This window comes from Branchiostoma lanceolatum, chromosome 6 (assembly GCF_035083965.1).
Source record: "Branchiostoma lanceolatum isolate klBraLanc5 chromosome 6, klBraLanc5.hap2, whole genome shotgun sequence".
Classification (NCBI taxonomy): Eukaryota; Metazoa; Chordata; class Leptocardii; order Amphioxiformes; family Branchiostomatidae; genus Branchiostoma; species Branchiostoma lanceolatum.
Window position 1 is genome coordinate 11,459,375 of NC_089727.1, and position 27,322 is coordinate 11,486,696.

The window sequence follows — 27,322 nt, forward strand, 5'->3', positions numbered from 1 at the left end:
TGACTACAAATTTGTTGAGACTACATTAAGGCAAAGAAATAAACAAATGACACGAACATGAAGAAAAACAGCTCTTGTTTTCCTAAACAATAAGGTGGGCAAAATTTCACATCGGCAACAATATTGTAGAGATCTATTAAACACAAACAATGAAACTAAGTACAGGGCTAAAACATCACAAGACTGAAGGGTAATAGTTGGCAAGAAAAACTCAACATTACCTTTTGAGGTTACATGTAGAAATATCACAAAAACATTCATTGATATCTATGGTTAACTATTGAACCATTTTCCCCATGTTACTGTATGTTTCAGAAGAGTTTTGTGTTTAAGGCATTTGATCATGTAGTGGATAACAAACATGTATTGCTAGGATTTCCATACCATACATTGACAACGTGATGTCATATTTTCATGTATCACTTATACTACTACTCACTCACAATGCTACTCTTAAAAGTCCCCTAATGTCATCCCAAAAACAAATTCAAATGAAGCATGATAGATGATGACAAACCCTAACAGTACAGTACAGCATTGCACAGTTACTGAGTTCAAAATGTGGCTTCAGTTAGCAAGCAGTACCACAAATTTGTAAGTACAAGCAATGTAATTAAAATAAAAGACCACCTTTGAAAGGATCATAGTCTAATTGATTGCCACGAAAATACAACTTTGTATACTAGAGACACCATACACAATATCAACTATCTAAAAGGCTACTAAATTTTGTAGAGAAATCTACACTAGCATCCAAATGTCTGGCATCCAAGTCAAAGCAATCATGTTTATTTGTAGTGTACACAAACTGTCTTACATATTGATACAACATTACAGCTTATAACATGGTAACTGTTTTATCTAAACCCCTACTATGGACATGACCTTCAGGCCTTACTAAGTTACTTCCTTGGTTCTCAGTAAGGATTGTTGTATTTATGCAACCTACGCAACAATTTGATTTTTCACTTCTCCATATCAGCCCAAATTTTTCTTATAACATATTGAGAAACATGTACGTAACTAAATTCCTCACACATGCAGTCTTAGTGGTGTGCAGTGATGCTAAGGCTCATTTCCTCTGGGAAGACGGTTGTATTTGTACCAACATTTGTTGGAGGTTGTACTTTTACAAACATTTGTTGGTTGGCTCCCTTAATCACTATCAACATAACTAAAAAGCTATGCATAAACCCTAATGCTTGTTGTAACTAAGCCTTAATCATATACTAGTACATGTATCAGGAAAGATTCAAATCTGGATGAAACAAAATTTGGAGATTCTTCATCATTGCAACTTTGTGTAACTCTTTTAGTTTCTTAACTACAGATCACAAACATGTGGACATTATCACACGGATGAGAAGTAGAGGAGAAGACATTTCAGAAAGGATATGTTGCACAATTCTGTGTAGTTTTTAACTTGTATCTTTGTCCACTAAGCACCCAGCAATAAATGTAGCACAAAGTAACAGAACTCTTCCAGGCTGTCAAACAGCTATCAGAGTTGAGGGGAATGATGTAGACATATTTGGCATCCAACATTGTAGCAGTATTTACATCTAAAGAACATTGCACAACTTATAGTTAGAGAAGGCGGGATTTGGGCAAGGATATTCGTGAACATTTATTCTATAATAAAAGAGGGTACCATATTTCGATACATGGAAAATGCTATTTAACAAATGATTGAGGAAGGTGAAGAACATTCCCGACAGCTTCCCCTGAATACAATGTATTTCCTAAGAATCACCCACATGAGATTGTGTTATATTCATAAGCTTACAATTCATTATCTACCAATGATATGGCAAATACACATTGTACTTCATTGCAAGATGACAAAATCTACACTGAACTGGAAATAGCAGAAAGAATCATAATGAGTTATAAACTTTTCTCTGTAGACTAGTGCCAGTCAGAATAATCAAGCCACTTACCCACATCAGAGAGTGAACGTTTAAGATTACATACTTCATTAAAATTTCACTAAACGAGGCAATTTTACCAAACTCCATCAGTTTGAAGAAGACAGAGAAAAAGTTCACCACGCCTAACAAAACTTTGCAACATCGGTTCTTCTACTCCTTCTGCCCGACGGCCATTTGTTTGGCAACAGCGACCCATCGCATGATAACCCCCTGCACCTGGTGGACATGGGTTCGAAGGTCACGACACAGCTGATTGGTCGGCTCACTCTCACAGTAAAAGTACGTCGCCACGGTAACAGCAATGACTGACAATATGATGATGATGAGGGGAAGCTTGTAACAGTACGAGCCTGAAAAACAACAACAACACCAGTCTAAGCATTACCCCATTATGCATATGTCAAATCAGTTTGTGTTGCTCTTTTTTACCATTTTCTCCACTGATACAAATTCAAGTATAATACTGGGATGAGATAAGCCTTGGTTGTTTTCATACAAAAGCAAGGCTGTGCAGAGTCTAAATACACACCACACACCATGTCCCTGGGAAAGCGAAAATACACACACCTGTAGTTCTGTGTTTTTCTGGAGTCGCTGAGGCAATCCCATTTGCCTTTTCCTCTGTAACACAACAAACACATTTCATAATTAGTAGCATGACACAGATCAAATTTTTCAATCTCCTGTACAAAGGGGACACTAAGAGAAAGAACAATTCCCATTTGGGTTTACACTGGATGCTGCCCGGCACCTACCAGTGTCAGCCTTCTCCTCCTCCTGCCCCCCTCCCTCCTGCTGCTGCTGCTTCCTGCTGGCCTGTCGTTCTGCATACTCCTGTTTCCTCCTCTCCTTCTCCTCCTTCTTCTTCCTCCTGCGCAGCTCCTGCTCCTGCTCCTCCTGCAGACGCCTGGCCTCCTCCAGCTCTGTGGAGAACATCAGAGTGGAGCCATTATTTAGTGAAGACACCTTTCACTTTTTCGGTATCTAGCATCAGTTAAAAATTTCGGTCGCTAAATTACAGGATAGAATACTAGTATCAATACATGTAAAGCCATCTTATACAAAAATGCCTAGTGATAAAATTGTGATAAACTTCTACTGAATACTTGGAGGTCAGCAGCTACAGTCTATATAATACTGGTTCGTAGTAACCATTACCATCAAAAATAAATCATCACAGTTTACATTTCATTCCATATCTACAACAGGCTGAAACTGGATAAAGAAGCATTAGGTTATTCCTTCTGGAGAAGATCATGTAAAAGAAGTGAAGAAACTAACTTCTCTGCTGCTGGAGCTGCTCTTGTCTCTTTCTTTCCAACTCTGAGTTAACAGCTCTCATGTAACTCACCACCTGAAAATACAGGGGAAAAATTAGTACACAGTCTCACAAGTCTATCATTCTTATACAAACACAACTACAATTGTTTTTAGGGTGAGGAATTAAGTAAGGAAGTTGCATACTGAAAAAGGAAAGACTTGAACCTCACCCCTTTGGCACAGTTTCTACATTGCCTCTCGTCCAGACAGTCCCCCACCACTGGCACCAGGGCAGAGTCTAGAGGATTGTCCTTCAGGTCCAGCCACTGGAGACTGGTCAGCTGCCAGAAGCTGACTGGTACAGTCTTGAGGCGGTTCTGGAACAGGTCCAGATGTCTGAGCCTGGCCAGTCTGCCAAAGTCTGAGGGAAGTTCTTCCAGCTGGTTCTTACTGAGGTCCAGCTTCACCACATGGGTAAGCTGGATACAGAAGGGATCCTGGAAAAGGTTAAACATCACTCATGAGTATAATACCTGTAGTTCTTGGATAACAAACTTCTTTATACACTACCAAGAGTTTTACCTAAGTTGGCATTTCAGTGATTCTCTGTCACCTTCCTTTGCACCACTTTGCGCTGCAGCTAGGTGTTGCTGCTGCAGCGTGAACAATGTGGTTCTTGTTACATACAATCTGGCAAACCTACAAAAGTAACTTTAAATCTTGAGATGTCAGGCAATAAGAAACACCCACCTGTAGGTTGACCAGCAGGTTACAGGACAGATCTAACACTGTGGCCTTAGGGAGACTGGACTGTGGGCAAGATATGAAGATTTCGTTAAAAACATACATAATTATACAGTCATCATACACAATATGCTAATATTAATCAAAGGGATATACGCGATAAAAACATGACTCTAGTATCATTTGTACTATTGATTTTTAACTTCACTTCAGTTACCTTTTTATCTTAACTTTTGTTTGGTGATCTTGAAGAAAATTTCCAGACACTACCCTACATAACATAACAGGACTGCTGGGTAGTCTCACATCCCCACAAGAATTACTTTTACATACACAAATACAATACAAGGAGAAAGCTACAACAAAATGATAATTAAGGTTCCGGCTTGGAATTTCAAGTGACTGCCCCCAAAAGTAATCCATGAAATAAGACGCAAATTATAGGTTTTCTCAATGGTTTTGGCTCCAGATTTTTTGGTTATCACTATAGCAATGTGTAATCTCAATCAGTGTTTCCGCCAGAGGGGCGTCTTCCCGTCAAATGACGGCCTTATGTCACTTTGGACGGCCTGAACTCAGACATAGGCCGTCCTCTTTAAAAAAAAGACAAACTAAATGCCGAGAAATCGGGAAAAAAATACGAGAGGTCGGCATAATTTCTTTGTTTTTCTTTGTTACTGCGGGCGTGGGGACGCTCTATATCGTTGGACATTCACTCTCTTTTGTTTGTTGCTATCGTTAAGCTTGCGAAGAATCGATGTCGGTGCCTTTGGCATACGGTGATCTCATTAAAAACCCGTTTTTCAAGACTCAATCGAAGAAAGTCATCGAAGAAAACAAGGAAAAACGTAAACAAACCAAGAATTTCGCCCGTGCATTTCAGCCTCTATGTCGTGATTTGCCGCGATTCGCCGCGATTCGCCATCATTTCTGACCGTATTCGACACAATATATATTCCTTTGAATGTTTTTCCGTTAAAATTCTCCAAATGTACCGTGGATAAATCGTTTTTTTCGCTATGAATTCACATCATTCGAGTCGCAACCTGCCCCGTCCCGGGCCGTCCGCCATGTTTTTAAGCTCATTGATATGCAAGGTTCTAAGCGCTGATTGGTCCGCGTCTTTAAATCTGTGCTCTGATTGGTTGACGGCAGGATGTCACGTGACCACAGGGCGGGAAAACCCCTTTTACACTTCAGGCGTTTCTGGTCAATATAGATCGCATTTTGTGACGATTGAAGCAGTATTATAGCGACCTCCGTAACAAATTGATTTTGAAAAATTAACAAAGTTTTTTCTGATCACAACATTCAGTTACTTTTCCTGGTCAATTAATTTTCGCGGTACGGTCAATTAATTTTCGCGGTACGGCCCTCCCCAAGTGGACGGCCTCTCAGTCGCGGTCTGGCGGAAACACTGATCTCAATCTTTTATATTTCCTGAAAAGCCTGATCTTCGTAGCGTTTAACGGTTGCGGAGTTTTGGTTGTCCGCGAATACTTCCTGGTATCAGTGGGCGATGACAGTAAGGCCGCATTGTTGCCTGATGACCCGAATCGTGCGTTCTATGTGCGTATTGTATTGTTTTGCGGAAAACGTATCCTCATGATTTTTTTATATTTTTCTTAATTGCACAGACAGAATGATGACCTTTATTGCCGTGTCAGTCATTATCCTGGAAAATACGTCTTTTCCGTGCAGCGGCCTTGGAAGAATGCAAAAAAAACAGCAGTTTTTGGGTGAAAATTGCTTACAATTATGGTTTTTACCCACAAAATAATTTCCACAGAAAATGTCAACTGAGCTTGTCCGGCAGTGGCAAGGTACCCCTTTCGCCCGGAAAACGATGTCTGGAGGAGCGCTAAGCGTCTTTCTGAGAACTTGTCAAATCGGCCCCAAAACGTTTTAAAAATACCTCAGAACCGAGACCATAAGCGAGAGGCGAGCCCAGCCATACATGCGGCGGATGTCGCACAAGTGGAGGTAAAGGGTCACTTCCTTCAGAGAAATTCCCTACGATTGGTCCAACTGACCAATCCTATCATTACTGTATTGTAAATGTGTCCTCACCAGCAGTTGTACAGGAACCTTGGAGATGTTGGACAGACTCAGGTCCAGCTCATTGCCCTCCAGACGGTCCTTCAGCTCCTTCAGGGTCCACTTCGTCTCACCTTTACCTGATGGAGGAAAACACATCAATCCTTGGGAATATAAATACAGAAGGATTTATATGCAGGAAACAATGACTTTTCTACTCCGCATCTGTCTTAAAGTATCTTTCTATGGTAGGGCTGACTTTATAATTATAAAAACGTTAAGTATAGCGTTATCAATACAAATTAGGTTCAGACAAAGAAGAGCAGACAACAACTGGAAAGGGTAAATGGCTTGATGAGCTGTTTCATGGTCATGTATTAGTATCATCATGTAAGCAGTGTATTAGTATATATTGGAGATCAACATTATTTTTTGTGGTTTTCTGTTGCGTCTTCAGCTGTATGATTCTTAATCCACCATAATTTTTATGCAAATGATTTATACGACAAGCAAGATCATAAATTTTGTATTCCTAAGCCAGGCAAGCAAGTGGGAAAATAGTGTACATAAAAACGTTAAAATACGGTGCCGATGATTTGCGGTTTACCACAGCGGTTATCTTATCACACCTTTATCATTTCTGGTTGATATTGCGTCACTGGTTGCAACAACCGTGCAACGTGTCACCATGTGTGGCGTCTTGTTTCCAAGGGTACATAACATCGTTTTACTCATTACCTAAGGCAAGAAAAGCATTCCTGTACTGTTGGTACCATTATTTATGATAACAAATTTATCCCAATGGATTATGCGCGCTGAAATCTGGATGAAAAGTTAGTTATTTACCATTTAAAATGATGAAATGTGAAACTTTACTCACCAGCTGCCATTTTGAAAAGTTCACCTTTGACCTTCAGCTATGACGCATGCGTGTTGCGTAAGTCAGAGGACGTCTGCCTGGTGAGACGACACGAGAAGAAATTATTTGGTGATGGTGAGTTTATTTCTGCTTTCAATTGTATTTTATCGCTATAACTCTGCACAAACATTCCGTAACATGTACCGGTACATAGTATGATGTTGAATACAGTAATTTTACAGTGAACGTGCACTGGTACCCAGTACTAGTGATGTTGCCCTCCCACGTTTTTCGCACGTTGTGTTCATCACGTTGTGTTGACCTCGGCCTAGAGTAGAGTAGAGTAGAGTAGAGTAGAGTAGAGTAGAGTTTCTTCGGCCAGGTAGGAATCGGCTGGTTCCATTTTAGGCCGCTCTCAAACATTTGGCACAACTGTCGTCCTCTGGTTCGAATCCTCCATTTACACTGTGGACTGTGTAACAGAGCTATGTATATCTGTTCTACATGAAGAGTTACTTAGATAAGCACCGAACAAATTATTTATGAAAAATACGAGATGATGTAACACTAACAGTCCCATGAGCAGACATGGCATTCTATGTTGAACGAATTTTGTGTCCTGGGCCTACAATACTTAAAATATAATATCCTTGATTTTTCTATTGTGAGCCACAAGTTGTCCAGATGTGTTTTACTCACTCTGTTCTTGGCCACACATACCTCATTATAATTAGTAATACAACATGTAACTAGCACGTCAGATCATTGTTCACAGTTCCTACCTCTCCCCATACAGGCAAAGTACCTTGCGCAGGCTATAGTGTTAGGAGCTCAGGTGGTGGGACGAGCCTTCAGCAAAGCCCTGAGACAGGAGTTCCAGAGTAAGTCAGGCAAACATCACCTCTCACTGCCTCCCTGCTATATTACCCTTTCAAGTTTCAAAAAATGAAGATATAACACACTTGATCACATGATGCTTTTACGAAGAAAGAACAAGTTTATATCTATGGTGTTTTAAATTGTATCTTAAGAAGATTCATGAACAGTATCCAATATGAGGCATTCGCCTGTCACATCCAGTGACTTATCTCCTGTTCATGGAAAGAATAGATAATGTTATTCAGATACTTTCCATACTTCTTATGAGTATTCACAATAGTTTGACTTCACCCAAACTCCGGAGCACAATCTTCAGGGGTGCCTAATCATTCATACAAATTCATATAACCCAAATTTTACCCAAACTTACCCAAATTTTCGTTTGATCAACTCCAATCCATATCTTTATCAAGGACTTGATCAGTTGAAAATTTGGGTGAGTCCAAATTCTTGTGTTGGAAATTGCAGTTTAACTTAGATACAGGATGACTTCTACCAACACAGATGAACGTTCAAATGAAGATGATTATGGTCAGGATTGCTTGAAAACTGTGAGTGTTGGTAGTGTTTAGCAGGAGCTCGACCAAAGTAAAGTAAGTAGTGGTAGTAGTGTTTATTGTTCTTTAGTAGAGGGTGTGTAATAAAACGTAGGCTGACTCTACTTTGCGTGTTTCCCTCCAGATGCTCAACAAGCCCAGCGAGCAGCAGGGGGAGGCAGACAGGGCGCCAAGAGGGCAGCCAGCGATAGCATGATGGGAATCTCTGTACAGGTAAGCTGATGATTACTAAGACAAGCCTCTTTCAACATGTCAACATTTAAAGCAGTTTGCAAGGTATTTTTAAGACCATAGATGCAGAGACATGAACATGAATTACAAGTAGAAGGGCCAGAAATTTTGAATTGGGCACTCTGGTAGATTCTACTGTGTGTTTCCTAAGCAGATCAAAATGATCTGAACTGTAGTATTCATCATCATCAGTCAACGTGCTGAAGCACTGTGTTAATCTGTTTTTATTCCCACTACAGGAGGCCAAACAGATACTGGATGTTGACAAACTAGACAAAGAACTTATTGAAAAGGTATGTCGTTAATAATTCCCAACAAAGACACAACAATTTGAGATGTCCTTATCTTTGCAGAACAACAATTACCTTCAAGTTCCCATACTGTAAGTGGTATGAAACCACAACATGTACCAGATCATAAAACATACTGTAATTCTTCTTTCTTTCACTGTAACTTTATGTTCACTGTTTTCACGGCCACCTCTGTACTGTGAACTTATCATCACCGTGAAAAACCTGTTGCTATTATTTATGATTCCTTCACATATCCGTTCTGTAAATCACTTGCCGCCACCATGAAGTAAAAGTTCAGTGAAAATGTCAATTTTCCTTTCACCTCAAAATCGTGTTACCGTCAAGATAAAGTGAATTACAGTAATAACTACCAGTTGTTTGAAAAGTGCCCTTTGTCTTAAGTTAGGGGTTTCAGCATTGACATGTATTTTGTACTTTGCAGAATTACACACACCTTTTTGATGTGAATGACAAGAAAAAAGGAGGATCATTCTACTTGCAATCAAAGGTAAGGTTCCTTTTTAAAAATCAAGCTGTTTTATTGTATTTACCACCTAGCACATTTCTATTAAGAAAATTCATCAAAACAAAACTTCATATTTTGTTTTGTTCCACTGCAGGTCTACAGAGCAAAGGAAAGACTGGATGAAGAGCTGAGAGAAGCTGATGTCAAATCAACAAAAGAGAAACAGAAAGAAGACTCTGCTTCATGACATTATGGAGAGTATCATAGCCAAAGGGGCCATCAGACAGACGAGGCAGGGAAGTGGAAATGACTGGGGATGTGTTACTTTGTGGGACACTTGATCTACAACTTGGACTGAATAGGATGTTGAGTGTCCTTTACAACAGTTGAATCTTGTGTAAATATTATAATTCAAAGCTCATAATAATGTACAGAACTGTAGATTGTACATGTCCATAGATAGATGCAAGTTTTATTCAACAAATTAAATCAACAATTTAGGTTTCCCCACCCAACCATAACATTGGCAGGTCTCATATTAAGATGCCATAGAGCATTCCAGTTGTCCATTTGGTTGATGTAGTACTGTACTTTGGTTGATCCAGTTGCCAAAGTAATTCAAGCTGGGTTTTGAAAATCAGTTTAAAACCATTCAGCCAGGGAACATCCACTTTGAGTGTATTCTTACCATTAGAAGTCGATGCGCCTGTTAGGTGTTAATGTCCAATACCAGTAAGACCCTCCCCAACAATCATTGTCAGGTGGTAGATTGTGGCATTGATTTAACAGACTGTCACTGTATTTGTGGATGAACTCGTACACAACCTGAATATTGACATAATAGCTAGATATATTACAGATACTATCAGTGTTCATATTATGAGTGTTCAAATTATGTACACTGATGTTTATGAAATATATCTAGGCATTCATATGCTGTCTACAAGAATAAATCATCATTTTATTAAGTTTTTCTCAACATGAATCATTCTTTGGTGGTTCTAAATGCTCTACAAAGCAGACAAGAACATCATGTAGTGACAATAATAGCATATTTATTGTACAAAACTACAACATATGTATACAACATGTGGCACTGCACAGGCATCTAGGTGTGAGTTCTACACATAAAATACAAATATATAGACTCTGAGGATTTGGTACAAAACTGGGACCAGCCCAGGACAAATTGTCAATGCACGCCATACAGACATAGATTTCTTACTATAAACGATAACACAGTACTGTGGGCTTCCACACAAAAGAACAGTCCGACTACTGTCCATTTTTTTAACACATGTCCTCAGTTATACATGTTAAAACACTTCAATATAGAATTCACTAGAAACATTTTTGTATACCAGACCACTCTTTGAGTTCCCAGCAGACATATTTCTTGACCAGTGGCTTTGATCTTAGTGATCAAATTAACACCATTCCTGGCTGGTTTCTTAGATTTGTAGACCAGATTCCAAAATTTAACCATCTGAAACATAATGCCCTTCAGTAACTGGCTTGTCAAAATTTGAACCTTGGTTGGAATGTACATTCCATGGCACAGTAAGCATGCTCACTTCAAACTCTACTTTCAGTTGTATTTGACTTGGCAGCTTGTACTACATGTACATGTATCTTATCTATAATCGAGGTAGTGTACAACACTCATACAAAATATTTCAGGGTTTTTACATCCTAGAAACATCGTTATGCCAGGGTGTCATCACTTCTGAGGAAATGATTGAAAGATTTTGGCAGAACTGATTTGTGGCAGAAACAGCAAAGATTCAAATTTGTGGCATTGGTCGAGATTGATCTTAAACTTGTGGCCCTACTTTTGTGATCTAGCTGTGCACTACAGCTGACTCATACGAAAATGCAACATGCAAGAAAACAAGCAAAACCTCCCATGTATTACTTATTCTAGCCCACACAAGTTGATTACTTGTGTACTAGATATCCTTTTGACAACAGAAATGATAAAGACCTAACCTATTACACAATCTTTGTAGAGATGACAGCTCAGGAATAGGCACAACACTTCCAGGTGGCAAGCATATGTTGTTAAGTTATTCCATCATAGCTGAAGGACTCTGATGTCTTCCTTTGAAAATAGGCAGTACACAACTGGCAACAGTAGAGGATCACATCTTAACTGCAGTGAGAAGCTGCTAATGTTGGTGACTTCTAGACCTGTGCAAAATAGTGGTCCCGCCACTGACTAACAGACATCTATGTGGCAGAAAAATATCCACATCTGCCAGGAACGACGAGTTAGCTCTGTTGTAAGTACAAATCCCCAAAGTAACAAAACACCGGTCACTTAAAACTTGGAAAGACACTACATGACGTTTCTAACATGCTTTCGAAAGTCAAAAATCACGATAACTATATACGTTATAGCAATCATAAAGATACAATAAACATATAGGAATACATGCTCTTTTAAAGATATCTAGAACTTAAAATTCTGTATAAAGTTTAAACATAGATCTAACAACATTGTGTCTTGATCCAATTTTAAGTAGACCAGTGTTCAAACTTCTGTTAAACTGTGTTCTTTAAGGCAAGACTGTGAAATATCAGCTAAATTCTGACATTACATTGTATGATATACCTCTAAAAGGGCTACCCTTTTCTATTTTTTTGCATATAGAGATTTTTCCATATCATAGTGTATTTACATTATCTTACATGATTTGGCAGTCGGTTGAAATGGAACATTCAAACTCTTCACCAGTCTGCCTAGGGGGTAGTACTAGTATTTCATAAAATACCCAAGGCATTTGCCTCCTCTACCTTATCCAACTGTGAACTGGTCCCTCACAGACAACATACACTTGTTACAGTGTAACTTATACATCGTTGGTGTCAATATAGCACAAACAAACTAACTTCCCACTCATATTCAAGCTTTCAATGTTTCTTACAGAAACTTGTGTACTCGGAACAGAATCACACGGCCAATACTCTCACAATGAAGAATCAAAATCCTCCATCTAAGGATAGAACCAAAGTCAATTCATTTGAAACTTTACACTTACATCAGACAAGCAGCTCCAAAGCACCTTGCAGTCACATTGATCTGTAAGTTACATTCACAGTACACATAGTGGCTGTGTTCATACACATCATTTATAGGCAAAGCCTAAAAAGACTTGCTGGGTCCCTGTCAATCTTGTACTAGAACCCCCATATAAAATCCAGTCACACAAGTTGTGATATGTCCTGGCTTTCATCAGTTCTCATTTCAATGAATGCAACATTCCCTGCTTAACTGTGTGACCCTACTACGGTATCTTCTCTGAGAAGTTATGCACCAACTGAATTTGGTCCCTATCTTTAAAAAAAATGTCTTCTCAAGACTCCACTTCTTTTGGTCCCAACAAGTCTGCGTGTCGTGAAGTGCCGTCTGTTGACAAGTCCTGCACCTCAGAGTCCAGTTCGTTACTGGAGGCGATCAGCGATTGGTCCAGCTCATGGCCCTCTGAGCTGACCCCTTTGGTGGGGGACTCCAGAGGGGGGAGGGAGTTGGAGGTGGTGACCACACTGTCTGTCGTCGCACTCAGGTGAGCGAGCACACCTGACGTTACTGTGGACGACAGGAAAGGGTTGGATTTATTCAGAATGGGTGACAGACCGATGGGTGTGGTTGGGGATGTCACAACGCCGATGTAGGTTGGTGTAGCGATGTACGTGTGGCCGTGGTTGGGGAGGTGTGAGATACTGCTCAAGTCTAGGGGGCTGGGACAGATGACTGTAGGGCTGACCACTGTCACCAAGGTGGCCTGCTGATCCTGTCCTGTAGTCGTAGCAATAACGAACTCCTGGGCACCGGGAATGGTGAGGTCGGCCTGCGAGCTGCCGTCATTAGGGGAGGAATCCCCGTCCCCATCCGAGGTGTCCCCGCTCTGCTCTGCTGCCAGTTTTTTCTCCAGCTCCTGCCGTTTCTGCTCCTGTCGAGCCTGCTGCAGCTCCTGCTGCTTCCTGAGCCACGCCTCCTGCTGGTCCTGGTTCACGTAGTGCCCGTGGGACTTGATGTGCTTTCTGAGGGAGCTGGGGTCTGTGTATCTCTTGTTGCAGCCAGCCATCTTGCAGTAGTAAGGCTTCTCAACATAGTGAGTCCTTGTGTGCTTGAAACGGTCGCTGGAGTTGGAGTATCGCTTGTTGCAGCCTTCCACAGGACACACATATGGCTTCTCTCCTGGAGAACAATTAATGGAAAACAAGGGTGTAGTTGTATCACTCTCACATTATCCTTCAGCTTTCTTGTGTCATAGCATATATACAACTGGACAAAACCCGCGCAAATTAAAAATGCTGCACTCTTACAAGTAAAATGTAAATACATGCAACTACAAGACATTCTTGAGTCTGAGATTCTTTCAATGTACAAATAGATGGTTCCGCTGACCTGTATGTGACCTGTTGTGAATCTTGAGGTTCTCCAGCCTTGAGAAGCACTTGTTACATCTGGGACATCTGTGTGGCTTTTCATTGGTGTGTGTCCGTACATGTATCAACATCTTATACCTGCAGGACAAAGTAAGAAACCTGAATGACACAAATAGGTATCTCCTTTCCTATCCTACTAATATCATATCACAAACTCTGGCCTTTTTTCAGTTAACTATATTTAAGAGCACAGAAAACTAATTTCACATAATAACACACACACACACACACACACACACACACAAAAACAGTAAAGAAGGAAATGTGCACTTTCGTATGACATTTCAAAACTCAGTTTAATTTAAGTATGGCTTAACATGCAGGACTTCTCACATGATAGAAATTGGCTTCCAGTTTCATACAAAATGTATGTTAAAGTAATTCAGCGTTACATGGTGATCAAACAAAGCCTGTTCTGTTTCCTTAATGAATGTCCCACCTTGCGTTGAATCCCTTCCCTCTGCGTGCACAGCCCTCCCACCGACAGCAATACTCCACCTCCTTCTCCGGACGGATGTGAAGGTCGTTCACATGGTTCACAAGGTCATCCAGTCGCTTGAATTTCTTCCCACACTTGGAGGAAACAGGACAGACCAGATTGGTATATAAGACACAGTTTTGTACCAAACCTATGTAGCAGTACGTTGCCTGCTTCAAGTGACAACCTTCAACAGGGTTTTGTTAAAGTGCAAGACTCTTAGGAATACAAGACACTTAGGACTACATGCATCACCACAAAGGCGTTTGCAACTAGACCAGCTCTTGTACATGCTTTAGTTTGGCAGTTTTATCTTTACATTACTCACATCTTTCTAAAAGACAACCTGATTTTCATACCACCGGTTGTCATAGTGGACAAATCATTTAGCTAGTCAACAGTCCAGACAAAACGTGTAGAAGTAAAAAGTCTAATGTACTATTATACCAACACCACAGTAGGATACCATGCATGCAGAAGAAGCTTACAGTAGATTTAACCTTCTGCCACTTGCACTCAAACTCATCCTGCAGGGTGGCGCTAAGCAGGGCCCCGCCCGGCGACGTGACGTCCACCATGGTGTCCCCCGTCAGGAGGTAGGCAGGGATGGTTTGGGAGACGTGGGAAACCGCTTGTTTGATGGAGGCATGCACACTGTCTTCATGAGAAGTAGAAAACTGTGGAAATAGGAAGTATCAACATCATGTGCATGTCTCAAATTGAATTGCAAATAAAAACAGTTTTATTGACTTGAACTTAAAAATATAGCCCCTTTTCAGCCATCTGGCATTTCATATGTCCATTACTAACCCTAACAGGCATATCGAATGACACACTGAAGTTTGAAGACCTCAAGTTTTTTTACAATCCTGATCAAACTACAAGGTAATACATTGAGCAGCCTCATTCTAAAAATAGGTTGCCTCAATCAAAGTCTATTGCCAAGGTAATTCAACATTTAGGTACTCTATACCCAAAAATAGATTGATTGATAAGGGTGCTAAAGACCACAAACAGAATTACCACATTTCATTTAGACTAAAAGCAATACATTGATTGCAATTTTATTCTGTAGAACCAATTTTGTAGCCAATGTGAAGTTTGTTTGAATTTTGAAATTCTGGAAAATAGCCAAACCCATGAAAACAACAATCATAAAACAAAAGTAGTGCCTGTACCCTACACCACAAATTGTCAAATGCAGTTACCATTGAATATGGACATTTGAACCATTTCTATAACATATATGTGCATAGTTTTTCAACTTGTCAAGATGGGTGCAACTGTAGAGTGCTTACTGCTATAAGGTTACATGACACATAGTTGATCCATATTACAGTCACCTAGCCTTACGTTAATGACAGCGTCATCAGGAGTCATCCCCATGGAGTCACTGTCGCTCTGTCTGGAGTCTCCCCCGTCTACCGACAGATGCCCGGGCAAGTTCCCTGCCAACAAACCTGTCGGCTCCAGTACCGCGGACACCACGGGAGAGTCAATCAGACTGCAGGGAAAGAACGTTGTTGAGGATACAAGTGTAAAACAGTTCTTCTTCGGTAGGTTGTCTCAACTATGCATTTAGTACAGGTTAGTCACATCATGTGACATGTCACATGGACACATATGTGGTTTGCATTCAACACTGGTCCAATAACCATCTAACCACCATCTTTTACTACTTCTAAACACTGGCTTGTATATACAAGACATATACCTTTTCGGTGCTCAAGAGATGCATAGCATTAGCTTGGACTCCAGTCCTGTTAGCAGCAGCAGCGACGTTGGGAGTGGACCAAAGCTAACAAGACTGGACTCCAGGCTAGCATAGTATGTGGCTCTATCATTGTCACCGAAGGAAGTCTAAGGCATATGCATGTATGGTTCCCAGATCTACCTAATGTGATGTACTAATATTGGAGATCCTTGGCCAGACTACATGTGATGTACCACACATAATGATCAACACATCCAGTGTTCCATGCCCCACCTTGAGGAGGCGATGTTGAGTGTTACAGTGGAGGTGATAGGGTTGTCTTCACTCAGCAGACCCAGGCTGACAGACGTGACCGGATCCTGTAGCTCCGACTCTACCAGCACGCCTAAACAACACATGGGCACATTTCACACATCATCCTGCTAACAATCCTTACTGACCTGGTCCTGCTGGTAAATACTGTAAATGCAGAAATGTTTGCGGTTCTCACGGTGAACTCTTCACTTAAAACTTAAAACCACTGCAAAACTTTTTGCCCACTTATGACTGTAGCGCTCCTATTGTTTCAAACGTGAACTTAAAACCACCACAAACACTCAATTTTCTCCCTACCGAAAAAATAAAAACCACACAAACTTTTAAGTAATGCATTTAAAAAAAATTATTTTAACCATTGTGACTGACGTATTAGGAGTGTTTCTCATCAATTATAAATCAGACCAGTTGATTGTCTTAAAATATGACATGTCCAAAGTATGAGCTTAACAAAGTATGAGCTTAAGAAGGTTGTGCTAATATTGATCATCAATTATGCAAATGAGGCCCTTATTAGCATTATTTGATTCGACGATGTTCACATTCACATAACTTCCTGATGCCACAAAAAAGTTTTAAATGCATGGAATTTCAGTCATTTACCAGTATGGAATTATATTTTTCATTTAAGCATGCAAATTAGGCCCACATTTGCATATTTTCTATGTTCAACATTTCTCTCTTCCTCAGTTACAATTTGAATAGTCATATCATGGCACAAAGCAGATTTTTGAAGTTGCCTCATTAATTATGCAAATTAGCATCTGATTTGCATAATTATTGTCCAATCATTCTGAGCATCACACAAGCTATCTACATACAAAAAATCATGACCATCCATTAAGGCCATCTTGAGTTCTAGTATTTTCTCATTAATTATGCAAATGAGGTCTTCATTTGCATAGTTCATATCAATTAATATTTCTCTCTTCCTCAGTTACATATGTCACATGTTTCAGAGTCCTATCATGGAATTTGGCGGCTGGATAAACTTTCCTCATTAATTATGCAAATTAGATACTGATTTGCATAAAAAGTATCTAATCATGTACATCATCACTCAAGCTATCTACTAACCAAAAATCATTGCCATCCATCAAGCCCTTCTTGAGTTATTCCCTTTCAAAGTCAGATGCAAAACCTGCTCCTGCAGTTCCAAAAAAGCCGCTAGGGGGCCCAAACCCATACCACTTACTCTCTGTCCAAAGAGCTATCTACCACTTAAAAATCAGTTCCATAGCATGTCCAGAACACGAGATATCAAAACAGGAAGTTCCGCTGCAGTACCTTAACAAGCCGCTAGGGGACCCAAAATCTAATCATTTCCAAGTCTCATCAAGACCTACCCACCTACCAAATATCAAGACAATCCATCCAAGCCTTCTTGAGTTATCCTGTACATTACACACACACATACATACATACATACAAACGCTACCCTCTGCATAACCTTCTTGGCGAAGGTAATTAGCAATGCATTTACAGTATTGCACAGCTGATACCTGTTGCAAACAAGTGTGACCAAGGATGTTTATTTGGGTAATTTTCAAGTTACATGACATTCCAGATTTATGTACTTTCCATTAAAAACCCCAAAGAAAATCCAAAAAAAGCAAAAAACAAGTGCTAAATATGCATGATGCACTCATTTTTTTAAGTACATGTGATTTCTAGACTGGAGAAACCCCTACCTGTTCCAGCCAATACAGGTGACCGCTGTATGACGGACATGTGGCCACCAGCCTCCTCCGAACTCAGACCGTTGTTACTGGAGTCATCTCCCTCCTGGTCTGATTGGCCAGGGCTGGGAAGTCTGTCTTCCGTATCCATGGTGATGCCGTCATCGTCATGTCGTGTGCTGTCACATGTCATGTCCAGGGGCTCATCACTGTCCATCTAAACACACATATGCCATAAGTTAAAACACTGACAATGATTAGCAAATGTAGCCTCCTTCTCAGGCTTCCTATAACGGCGGCATATACATTTGGGGGGGGGGGGGGGGGGCAAGGTTCTCTAATGCCGGCAAGGGAGTTGTGTAGCCAAGGGAGTTGTGTAGCCGAGGGACGATCGCCGTTCTGGTTACGGCGCTGGATATGACGGCGATTGTCCCTCGGCTATACAACTCCCTTGGCTACACAATTCCCTTGCCGGCATTAGAGAACCTTGCCCCCCCCCCCCCCCCAATATGTACGCCGCCGTTATAGGAAGCCTGCGAAGGAGGCTATAGCAAATGGGAGATGTTCACATATTGAAGAAAACAAAAGCCTCATGCTAAAATTCTTAACACAAATAACTTCATTTACCCATAATGTAAAACAGCACAAGCAGCATTTGTGTTACATTATGAAGCTGTACATAAAACTCTCCCTGCTTCATGATATACCCAAGACAACCACAACATCTTGCTACAGGTGCAGGGACTTTCACCGATACAAAGAAAATAGTACACAGACAAGAAAGCAGAGAGGAATACTGACTTTATTAAATCATCATCTTGAAGAAGCAATAAAAAGATTGTCATGAAAAATGCATATAAGAACATTCATCTTACCAGAATTTACTCTCCAGACTTGTCATGTACTAGTAGTCATTATGAGATCCTGGCATTAAACCAAACATATGGTACTACTGACTTAGATTGGGTAGATGTTTATTTTGCCAAGCTCATAAAGCAGAGAGTAATTGGCAGACAATTGTACAGATGACAGCCCGCCAACCATGCCAACAAAAACTGTGAAAACCTCTAGCCAGGACTGCGTAGTCCCTCCATATGACTTACAAACATTTTATACGTCTTTAAAAAATGCCTCGATCTGCATCTAGATCTCTCCAAAAAAATTTAAAATGCATAATCACCTGGTAGAGAGCACAGGCCATTATACTGTACCCATAACAAAAGAAAAGTGTATCTAAAATGCCATCCTGGTAAGAAGAACTATTTGAGCAAGTACACCCTAGCCAGTAGATGAACAAAAGTGGGAAGCACACTAATCCATCAGCCAGACAGGGCATGTGACAATGATATAACACTTTATACTCGTGACACATTTCCCACAGCCAAAATGGGCAAAACAATGTAACATCAGTAGTGAAACAATTCAACTCTACAGTATTGTTGTGAAACATTAGCTTCCCTAAAACATGATAGAACATAGCCTTTATCTACCCATCTGAACACACACCCCATATAGACTACCCAGAATCTTTAAAGCTTTAGAAGTGAAAGATAAGCAAGGTAGACAACAATGGTCGGTGGGCAGGTTATCTGCAGGGGTGCCATTCCTGACATTCCTGCCTCAAAGGAGGAGGGCTTGGAAACATTCCCGAATAAAGGGATCGCTGCCTGACATGTCAGCAGAGGCTGTGGGAACCATGTCGGCGCTGGAATCCTCCGGTTCCACTTCAGTAAAGGACATTGTGGGGAAGCCACAGTAGCTAATAGAAGGCAGAACGAAGGATGCTAGCTACAGCTAATGTACCGTTAATCGAAAAAAGTAAATTTTACATCTACTAAGTACTTTAGTGATCCCTTTAGGCAGAATCATGCTGAGAATGTGAAGGCATAGCAAGACAGGTACCATTATTGACCAAAAGCACTTGGCTTTCACCAAAAAGTTTTCATTATCTCATGTGCATGGTTCTGGTAGAATCGATGTCAGAGAATGATCGGGATCTGGGTACCTGGATTCCTACCCTCCGTTCCCAATCTGTCTTGCATCACGACCTGGGCTGACAACATTCCTGTCCTCCTTTATCTCCAGACCAGGCCGCTCACAAATCCAAGTTCAAACAGCGCGACCCCCTGCTACAGCATCCCAGGTCACTCTGATCTTGACCCCTCCTCTCAACAGCAATGCCAGATAATTGTCAGGCGGTTCTGGTTACTTCCTGTTCCAACATCTGCTGGTTTATATCTAACGGGAGAGTCTATATCTCTGGAACATAGCGAAAATATTTCAAGATTCTACCTTTTGGCCTAGAATCTGAATTCCGACAATACCTTCCGTACGTTTTGAGTATCGATGTAAGAATGAGCCCTGTACATTTTTCTATCCCTCTTTGCCACTCCTTTTGTATAACTGAGTCACATAAGTAGCTTCAGAGCTTCAGGGGAAGCAAATAACATGCACTTGGAATCAGGAAAGAGACAAATCCGAAACTTGTATCTAGGCGTAAAGGGCAGAAGAGTGCCCCTGGCATGTTACCTATTACAGAAACTGTTTGAAGTGGCAATAGACTTGAAACAATATGGATCTGGTTACCCTGCTGTCTGCCAAAAGGTCCCCGGGTCACGAGATGCTCAAATTATCCCTGGTGAGACCGGGTGTGTGTTCTCAACAATATTATGGGAAATTAGAAATGTCTTGCTGATTCAGAAGTGGAGGTCTCTCACTTACACTTGAGTAGTTCCCTCTCCTACTTCAGGTGTGTGGCACCTTGTTTCCAATACCAGGTTACCCCTAGCATATTGGCGAGGAGAGGAGCTTGGGTAGCGGACTAAAGCTAATAAGGCTGTGCTCCAGGCTACATGTAGGTTACCCCTTCACCCTTACTCATTCACACACAAAAAATACTTCATACTTCAGTTATCATGTTCACAAACAAGCAAACATAACTTCCTTGCCAGGTTGGTTTGACAGAGGAAACAAGAACCCTCTTGTCTGGCTGGAAAGCTGTGGGGACAGCTCTCCCAGCCAAGGGCAAGTTCACCTTCCCAATGTGTACTGGTTCTCCCAGCCATGGGCAAGCTCACCTTCCCAATGTGTACTGGTTCTCCCAGCCATGGGCAAGTTCACCTTCCCAATGTGTACTGGTTCTCCCAGCCATGGGCAAGTTCACCTTCCCAATGTGTACTGGTTCTCCCAGCCATGGACAAGCTCACCTTCCCAATGTGTACTGGTTCAAGCTAAGTCAGCAGGAAGAAGGTCAAAAGCCAACTCCAGGTTTGCCAGTTACAATTTCTGGTGCACCTGTGATTGGGACATCCTTGCCTGCCAAATTCACTGAACTTTTCCTCTTGTGTACTATCCTAAACATGCAGTGATGAGCCGTGTATTGAAACCTTTATCTCAGGCCTTGCATGTGGTAAATGTTAAATCAATGATAACATAAAATTCTAAAACTTCCGAACCTTGTGCATAGTCAAGCTGACAATCTCTGCATGCCACATTCCAATCAAAGTTAACATGTAAATCTACAATGTGTTTCTAATTAGGTTTAAGCGATAAGAACTGTGCTAAGGTAAATAAAATCAATCCCAGAGTTCTGGACAGAAAATAAATTTCATTCCTGAGTTTCACTATCACAATACTCTCCAAATTGAAAAAAAAATGTGTACAGTACACTTTATATACAAATTATCAGGCCTCGAAATTAACTTTTTTCCCTATTGTACCTGAATCGTCCCGAAAGTGGATTTCAACTGTCCCGAAAGTGTCCCGAAGTGTCCCAACCAGGGCCAAAGATGTGAACTTAGTGGGGGTTCTGGATTAAGTTCCAGAGGTTCATGTTCAGTTTAGAACCTATACTCAAGTCTGAACCTGAACTCAAGCCATGGCATATGTGTGTTAGAAATATTTTTTTTTTTTCAGTTGCATACAAAATTGCATGTTGGCAAACATTTTGCATGCAAAATATAATACATGCAAAATTATATACAGTCAGAAGTAAACACAAAAGCCCTCAAACAGTGAAGAATTCCAACATACAATATACAAGTTTTTAAGAAATCAATACCTTTTTCTAATTTAGTAAAATTTGTAATATGGCAAAAATAACAAAGAAGTACTTAATTTCGCCCCAAGAAAGAATAAAGCACGATGCTGGATTTAATCTATCATATTATCGGACAATATCGGCCCTCTATCGACATTTGAAACTGCAGTTTCACAAATTCTCGTTAGAGGGCGTTGTGTCGTTCTCGCGTGTTATTGCGAGATTTAGCGAGAGTTCGCTAAAAATTTCAAGATGGCCGGTGTTTATTTCTATTCTTCGCCAAATGGCCGAAATCGCGGGAGTTTTTATTGCTTTTTTGGTGTTTTTAGGCACAACTTAACAGGTTGACTACGGATGGAACTATTTTATAAACATTTCCCAATGGAAATGGGAACATCTTTACCGCAAAATCTTCCGCTAAATCGAGTTCATCCATGACGGGGACTGACTCAGAATTTTCTGATTGTCCCGAAATAGTCCCGAAACGTAAGTTGAATTGTCCCGAACCCAAATTCTACTGTCCTCGGGACACGGTTAATTTCGAGGCCTGATTATAACATACCTGTTCTAATTGTTCCCAACAATATTGTTACATTTAAGGACTGAAAATGTCATCTCCTAAATGTCTGTCAAAAGTTTGTGTATGAACTGATCAATCCAGCTCATACTATAGAATAAAAACACCCACAAACACAATTGCTTACCTTCAACGCTGAAAGTGCAACTTCCAACAGACTGGTTGTAACTTACTAACACCAGGAACATAGACTCTGAAGGCTATCCTTTCCTAAAGTTTCTGCTGAAAATTACCTTACCTTCTAATACCCAGTCCCATGGATGATTCTCTACATCATTTACATAAAATCAACTGTCCCAAAATGACAGAAGTCCGCACCTGTAGAGCCATGAATGGGCCCAGATAGCCACCTAGGGGGTACTTTTACTCTAAGTAGGTCTCAGACTGTTGATCTTGGGCTATCCGATGTCTCCCAGTCAATGTCAGGCTCCGCAGGGGGCGACCCCCCACACTGCCCACTCAAGGCAAATATTTACCAACATTGGACCTTCTTACAGCCTACTTTGCACAAAGACTAGTCATGTTGGTCCTGGTCTGATGGAAACAGAGAAAGCATGGGGACAGCTTGTTTACAGACATGTATCACACACTCACCAGTGGAATTCCAACCAACATGTATACTATTACTTCCAATCTCTTAATGTTCACACAAAATATTCACCACATAGGATTAAAGTGTAAAAGACCTGTTTGTGCAAGAAACAGTACACTCTAATACGTCATTCTACACAGTGTGGTGAGGTCTCAGCTACGTGTGTGACACAGTTCTTACAGCATAGCTACCAGTGTCTGTAAATATACTGACTGTCAGCTCGGACCACCGGCGTCTTGATAGGCAGTGCCTTGTTCTTACCACAATAAGGCCAAACAAATGTGATAACTCGTTCAACAATTTTGCGTCAACAGCATTAGCGTAGCCTCTAGGTCAAAATAGCCAACCTACACACATAGACCCGATACACCCGGGGAAAATTTTCTGGACATACGACAATGACGTACGTCTTCGATGTTGACTATTTTCCTGGGTGTGAATCGGCCCTGCACGTTGTACAATAGGCAGTTTTATGGCCCGTAAGACTATGCCGTACGTTACATCCTGAGTGAACCTTAAGACGAAGTCGTATGGGCCATTAAAATGCCTATCATACGACTCACAGGGCCAATTCACACCCAAGAAAAAGGCGACATACGTCGAAGTCGTTGTCGTACGTTCAGACAGCCTGTACTGCAGAGTCAAGCATCAAAAGATCACAAATACTGCTTCAAATTATTCAATAAAATTAGCAAAATTAGCAAAATAGCTAAAGCTGATACATTAAAGAGTTCTTCTTGATAGATGGAAGAATATTCTCTGCTGAATGGGAAATTGGACAAATTATCACATGGTTAATCATGAATTTCAGACCACTTCATTTCAATTACCAGTAACCTATACAATCTTTCAGTATTATTTCTCTGCTCATCTGAAACTTATAGAAGTCTTATGTATGAACAAATCCAATAGAGGGTAGTCAGGGTACATTACAAATCTCTTCCCTTTACCCAAAGGCCATATAAAACATAACATTTCTTATATCTGTAGTCACTAGTGGAAGTGGAAGTTTTTTAAATCTTTGGTAAGTAGGTAATTCATCACGAATGTAGACAGGTCTAGCCTTAAAATACAATACAAGTCTTCACATCAGCCCTGTGACTGTCAACTGGTGGTCCCCTGTGCTCTACTTATCATCCCTGAAGGTCCCCTTCCCCAAACACAGCTGCAGGTATGTCTGAGAATCACCACTATATTTGTGCAGATAATAACTTCCATAGTAGAGACGACCATAGCAGTATTTGGCTTTGCGCTGAGGTTGAACCTTTCCCCAAAATAGCCTGCACCTGAACAATCTGGCAACCAAGGACAAACAAATGGAAATCTGCCCTCCGGGGACTTGGGAACATTTGAAAGACGTTGCATTACAAGAAGCTTTCCAAACAGACCCTTAAACTTTAAGGAAAACTGATGAAAAGGAGCTAAAGTTCATAGAGTAACTTGGCTCATCGAACTTGAGCTAGGCCCTAGCCATTTGCGGACAAAGAAAAATATTACTGAAATCAAATCTGCTAGTGTAATGTATAAGTTGAGTAAAAGAATTAATTTTATTTCTCCTGGTTACACAATAATACTGACATACAGAAAAACTTGCCCTGACATTCTCACATATCTCAAACAACCTTCTTCTTACATTCCATATGAAGACCTTCAAAGTTAAAATAGTCCCTCAAAATTAGAGGTTATCTTCGAACTTGTCTTACAAAGTGCCTAAAATTTACAATCAGATGTTAGAACAATGGAGAGGTTATCTTTAACCACTGACATCTCCTAGGGACAACTTTGGTCAACAGGAAGCCGGCAATGTAAGACCTGTTTAGACTGGGACCAGTCAGTTTAAAGGGGTCCCAGCAGTCTAATCTCAAAGGGTTAGATCTGCTTTCTAACCTGTTTCAGAAGTACAGATAGACAGACATCCTTCTGAGTGGGTGTTGGGGTCAGGTCTTTTGTGATCACACTTTTTACCTGAAACCTGGTCCTCTATATGCTACATCCTTGGAGTCTGATACCAGTGAAGAAACGAGAAACTTGAACTTAAGGCTGAAATAGTTTGTGAAAAACTGAAAGAAACAATCCTGTCTGGTTACAATCAAAGTATAATAATGGCCTATTCAGTGCCTTGATTAGCCCTAATTGTTTGTATATTGCTGACATGGTGACAGGTTTCCCTCTTGAGCCTCCTTCACACACCCTTCAGTATCAGACCCTGGGAAGATTAGCACAGGTTGGTTTGCTTGACTCTGGGTTCAACTTCAAGGAAACCAGTTATGGGTTAGTATCAGTCACGTGATAGAGCTCATGAGGGCAGGAAACCAAGCTAATTCTGTCTGTTCCACAAACCCTCAGTGAACATTTGGCACATTTTTGTCTCTGAGTAGTCTCTGAGGTCTCAAAATGGGAAATCTTGACCTTTGTAAGTAGAAACCATGAAGTTATGGCTTTTTGTCCCTGTGAGTCAGGAGACTGTGCTACTCGCCTTGTGTTTTTCAACATATTTCATACATCTAAAAACCTCTTTCCAATCGAAAGTTCCTAAGGAGGCTAAGGAATAACATACTTCATATACAGTCATGCACGAATGCTGTGGTCTAGTGGTCTGCTATTCTATTTCTGGACAGAGAGTTTCTTTTCTGAAACTCAGCCAGCACATCACATTCTGTGTGTTTTGAACTCTGATTTCAGGGCTGTGGGCCTTAGGATGGGACTTGTAAGACTTTTGCAGTGGTTTTATCTTCATGGTTTTCGTAGTGACTTCCTCACTCTGGATTTGCAATACTGCAACTATGTCTCCTTTGTATGACTATGACTACTATACAACAGTTTACAAAAACCTCCTCTTCCTCCTACCCCGAAATAAAACCACAGCAAAGTGAATTTACAATTACAGTAGTAAAAAAGGCAAGGGGTATGCCATGACATACGATAAAACCAGTGATTGTACCATGCAGAAGTTCTACAGATGATACAGGTCCAGGAATTTTTAGATGAAAATTTGATACACAAATTTTTCTTGCTGAAGGAAACCTAGACATGGGGACTCTGACAGGAAAACGTAAGGAAGACACTGTATCATATACAAGTAAAGACGTCTTCCAACCAGAGTCACCGTGGCTAAAGGAAACCAAACCCCAGTAATGCACATGGACACCTTGCATATTCTACAAGTATATGCAACAATTAAATACAAAAACAACTTGTGGCTCTAATGACAAATAAACTCCAGGTTTATCTGGAATAGGTTCTGTGTTCATAGGGTCATGGTTGACATAATACTGTATTCCTTAACTAATATTCAAGTCATTAGAAATCAATAAAAACTGCTGTGGTAGAAACCTTAAAAATCGTGTTTTTAGCTCGAGGATAGATCAAGGTGACAAGAGGAAAAGCAAGCTTTGTAGGAAGAATATTTGGTACACAGGAACTTCTTGAATCCATAAACCATATAACCTGTGTATGATTATCCCACCACTCCCCCAACATTCCAGCCTTGCTGTGTGCTTCCACAACAGTCTTGACTCCTGCGGTGTGTGCTGCATGGGATTGGACGGTCTACAACCGCCTGCAGATACAGAACCTCCACAAACCGCCAACGGTTTCGGACCCACCCGCCCCGATTCCCCCAAACTTCCCCTCACCCACCTTGCCTCTGTGGTCTACAGCTCCCTAGAATCGATGAAGTAAGATCGGGGAGTTGATTTGAAGGCTCACATCGCCGAAAAGCAGAAGATGAGGCCGGTCCCAGGCTCAACAATCCTTTGAAAATCTGGGCTCTGTCAGCATGGAGCCTTTGAGAGTGCGCATGCGTGTGGCAATTAAGACCCCCTACATGCCAAACATTACGTCATCACCGTCTGGGAGACCTTCGCGGGGGGCCGTCCTACATTTCCCCGAGCACGTGACGTGTGCCCTAAACGACCTGCCTGGGGGCCAAACAAAGGGGGTTTTATGAATGGTTTCAGGGGGCACAACTTCGCGCCAGATCCTACAAGCAGATTGGCAGTTGAACGTTTCGTGACGACTAAGTGTCTTGTGAGCAACGGCATCAAGGAAACGTTTTATTCTGTTGATCGCGGGGCAAACCTGGCTGCAAAACTGTCCAGACATCAGGGGTCGGAACAAGCCACAAAAGGCACGGGGAAAATGTGGCGGGAAATCTATTTTTGCGCGCCAGCTGGCGGGCGTAAATACCAACAGCTGATCAAACCGGATGGCCAATGAC

General features: G+C 41.0%; 3 protein-coding genes across 6 annotated transcripts; 1 reads left to right on the top strand and 2 right to left on the bottom strand.

Moving 5' to 3' along the window:
• Nucleotides 1–58: 58 nt before the first annotated feature.
• On the bottom strand, nucleotides 59–6,937 carry LOC136436608 (leucine-rich repeat-containing protein 59-like). The gene is made up of 8 exons (XM_066430724.1): nucleotides 6,853–6,937; nucleotides 6,006–6,112; nucleotides 3,942–4,001; nucleotides 3,422–3,688; nucleotides 3,213–3,285; nucleotides 2,687–2,854; nucleotides 2,499–2,552; nucleotides 59–2,281 (listed from the first exon to the last, which is right to left on the bottom strand). The coding sequence occupies exons 1-8, from the start codon at nucleotides 6,860–6,862 to the stop codon at nucleotides 2,082–2,084; spliced, it is 939 nt and encodes a 312-aa protein (XP_066286821.1). The 5' UTR covers nucleotides 6,863–6,937; the 3' UTR covers nucleotides 59–2,081.
• LOC136436611 (mitochondrial import inner membrane translocase subunit tim16-like) lies at nucleotides 6,854–10,225 on the top strand. Its single transcript, XM_066430728.1, has 6 exons — nucleotides 6,854–6,966; nucleotides 7,628–7,712; nucleotides 8,392–8,480; nucleotides 8,738–8,791; nucleotides 9,234–9,299; nucleotides 9,412–10,225. The coding sequence occupies exons 1-6, from the start codon at nucleotides 6,964–6,966 to the stop codon at nucleotides 9,502–9,504; spliced, it is 390 nt and encodes a 129-aa protein (XP_066286825.1). The 5' UTR covers nucleotides 6,854–6,963; the 3' UTR covers nucleotides 9,505–10,225.
• A 67-nt stretch (nucleotides 10,226–10,292) lies between these two features.
• On the bottom strand, nucleotides 10,293–27,156 carry LOC136436599 (zinc finger protein GLIS2-like). 4 transcript variants are annotated; one of them, XM_066430699.1, is made up of 8 exons: nucleotides 26,743–27,156; nucleotides 17,908–18,112; nucleotides 16,175–16,286; nucleotides 15,541–15,691; nucleotides 14,688–14,864; nucleotides 14,149–14,282; nucleotides 13,669–13,787; nucleotides 10,293–13,458 (listed from the first exon to the last, which is right to left on the bottom strand). In XM_066430699.1, exons 2-8 carry the CDS (start codon nucleotides 18,110–18,112, stop codon nucleotides 12,614–12,616), a joined length of 1,743 nt encoding a protein of 580 aa, XP_066286796.1. In that variant the 5' UTR covers nucleotides 26,743–27,156; the 3' UTR covers nucleotides 10,293–12,613. The 4 variants fall into 4 exon arrangements, with proteins under 4 accessions (XP_066286796.1, XP_066286793.1, XP_066286794.1 ...); XM_066430696.1 differs by having other exon boundaries at nucleotides 14,676–14,864; XM_066430697.1 differs by lacking the exon at nucleotides 26,743–27,156 and adding an exon at nucleotides 22,639–22,724 and having other exon boundaries at nucleotides 14,676–14,864.
• Between the last annotated feature and the right edge of the window lie 166 nt (nucleotides 27,157–27,322).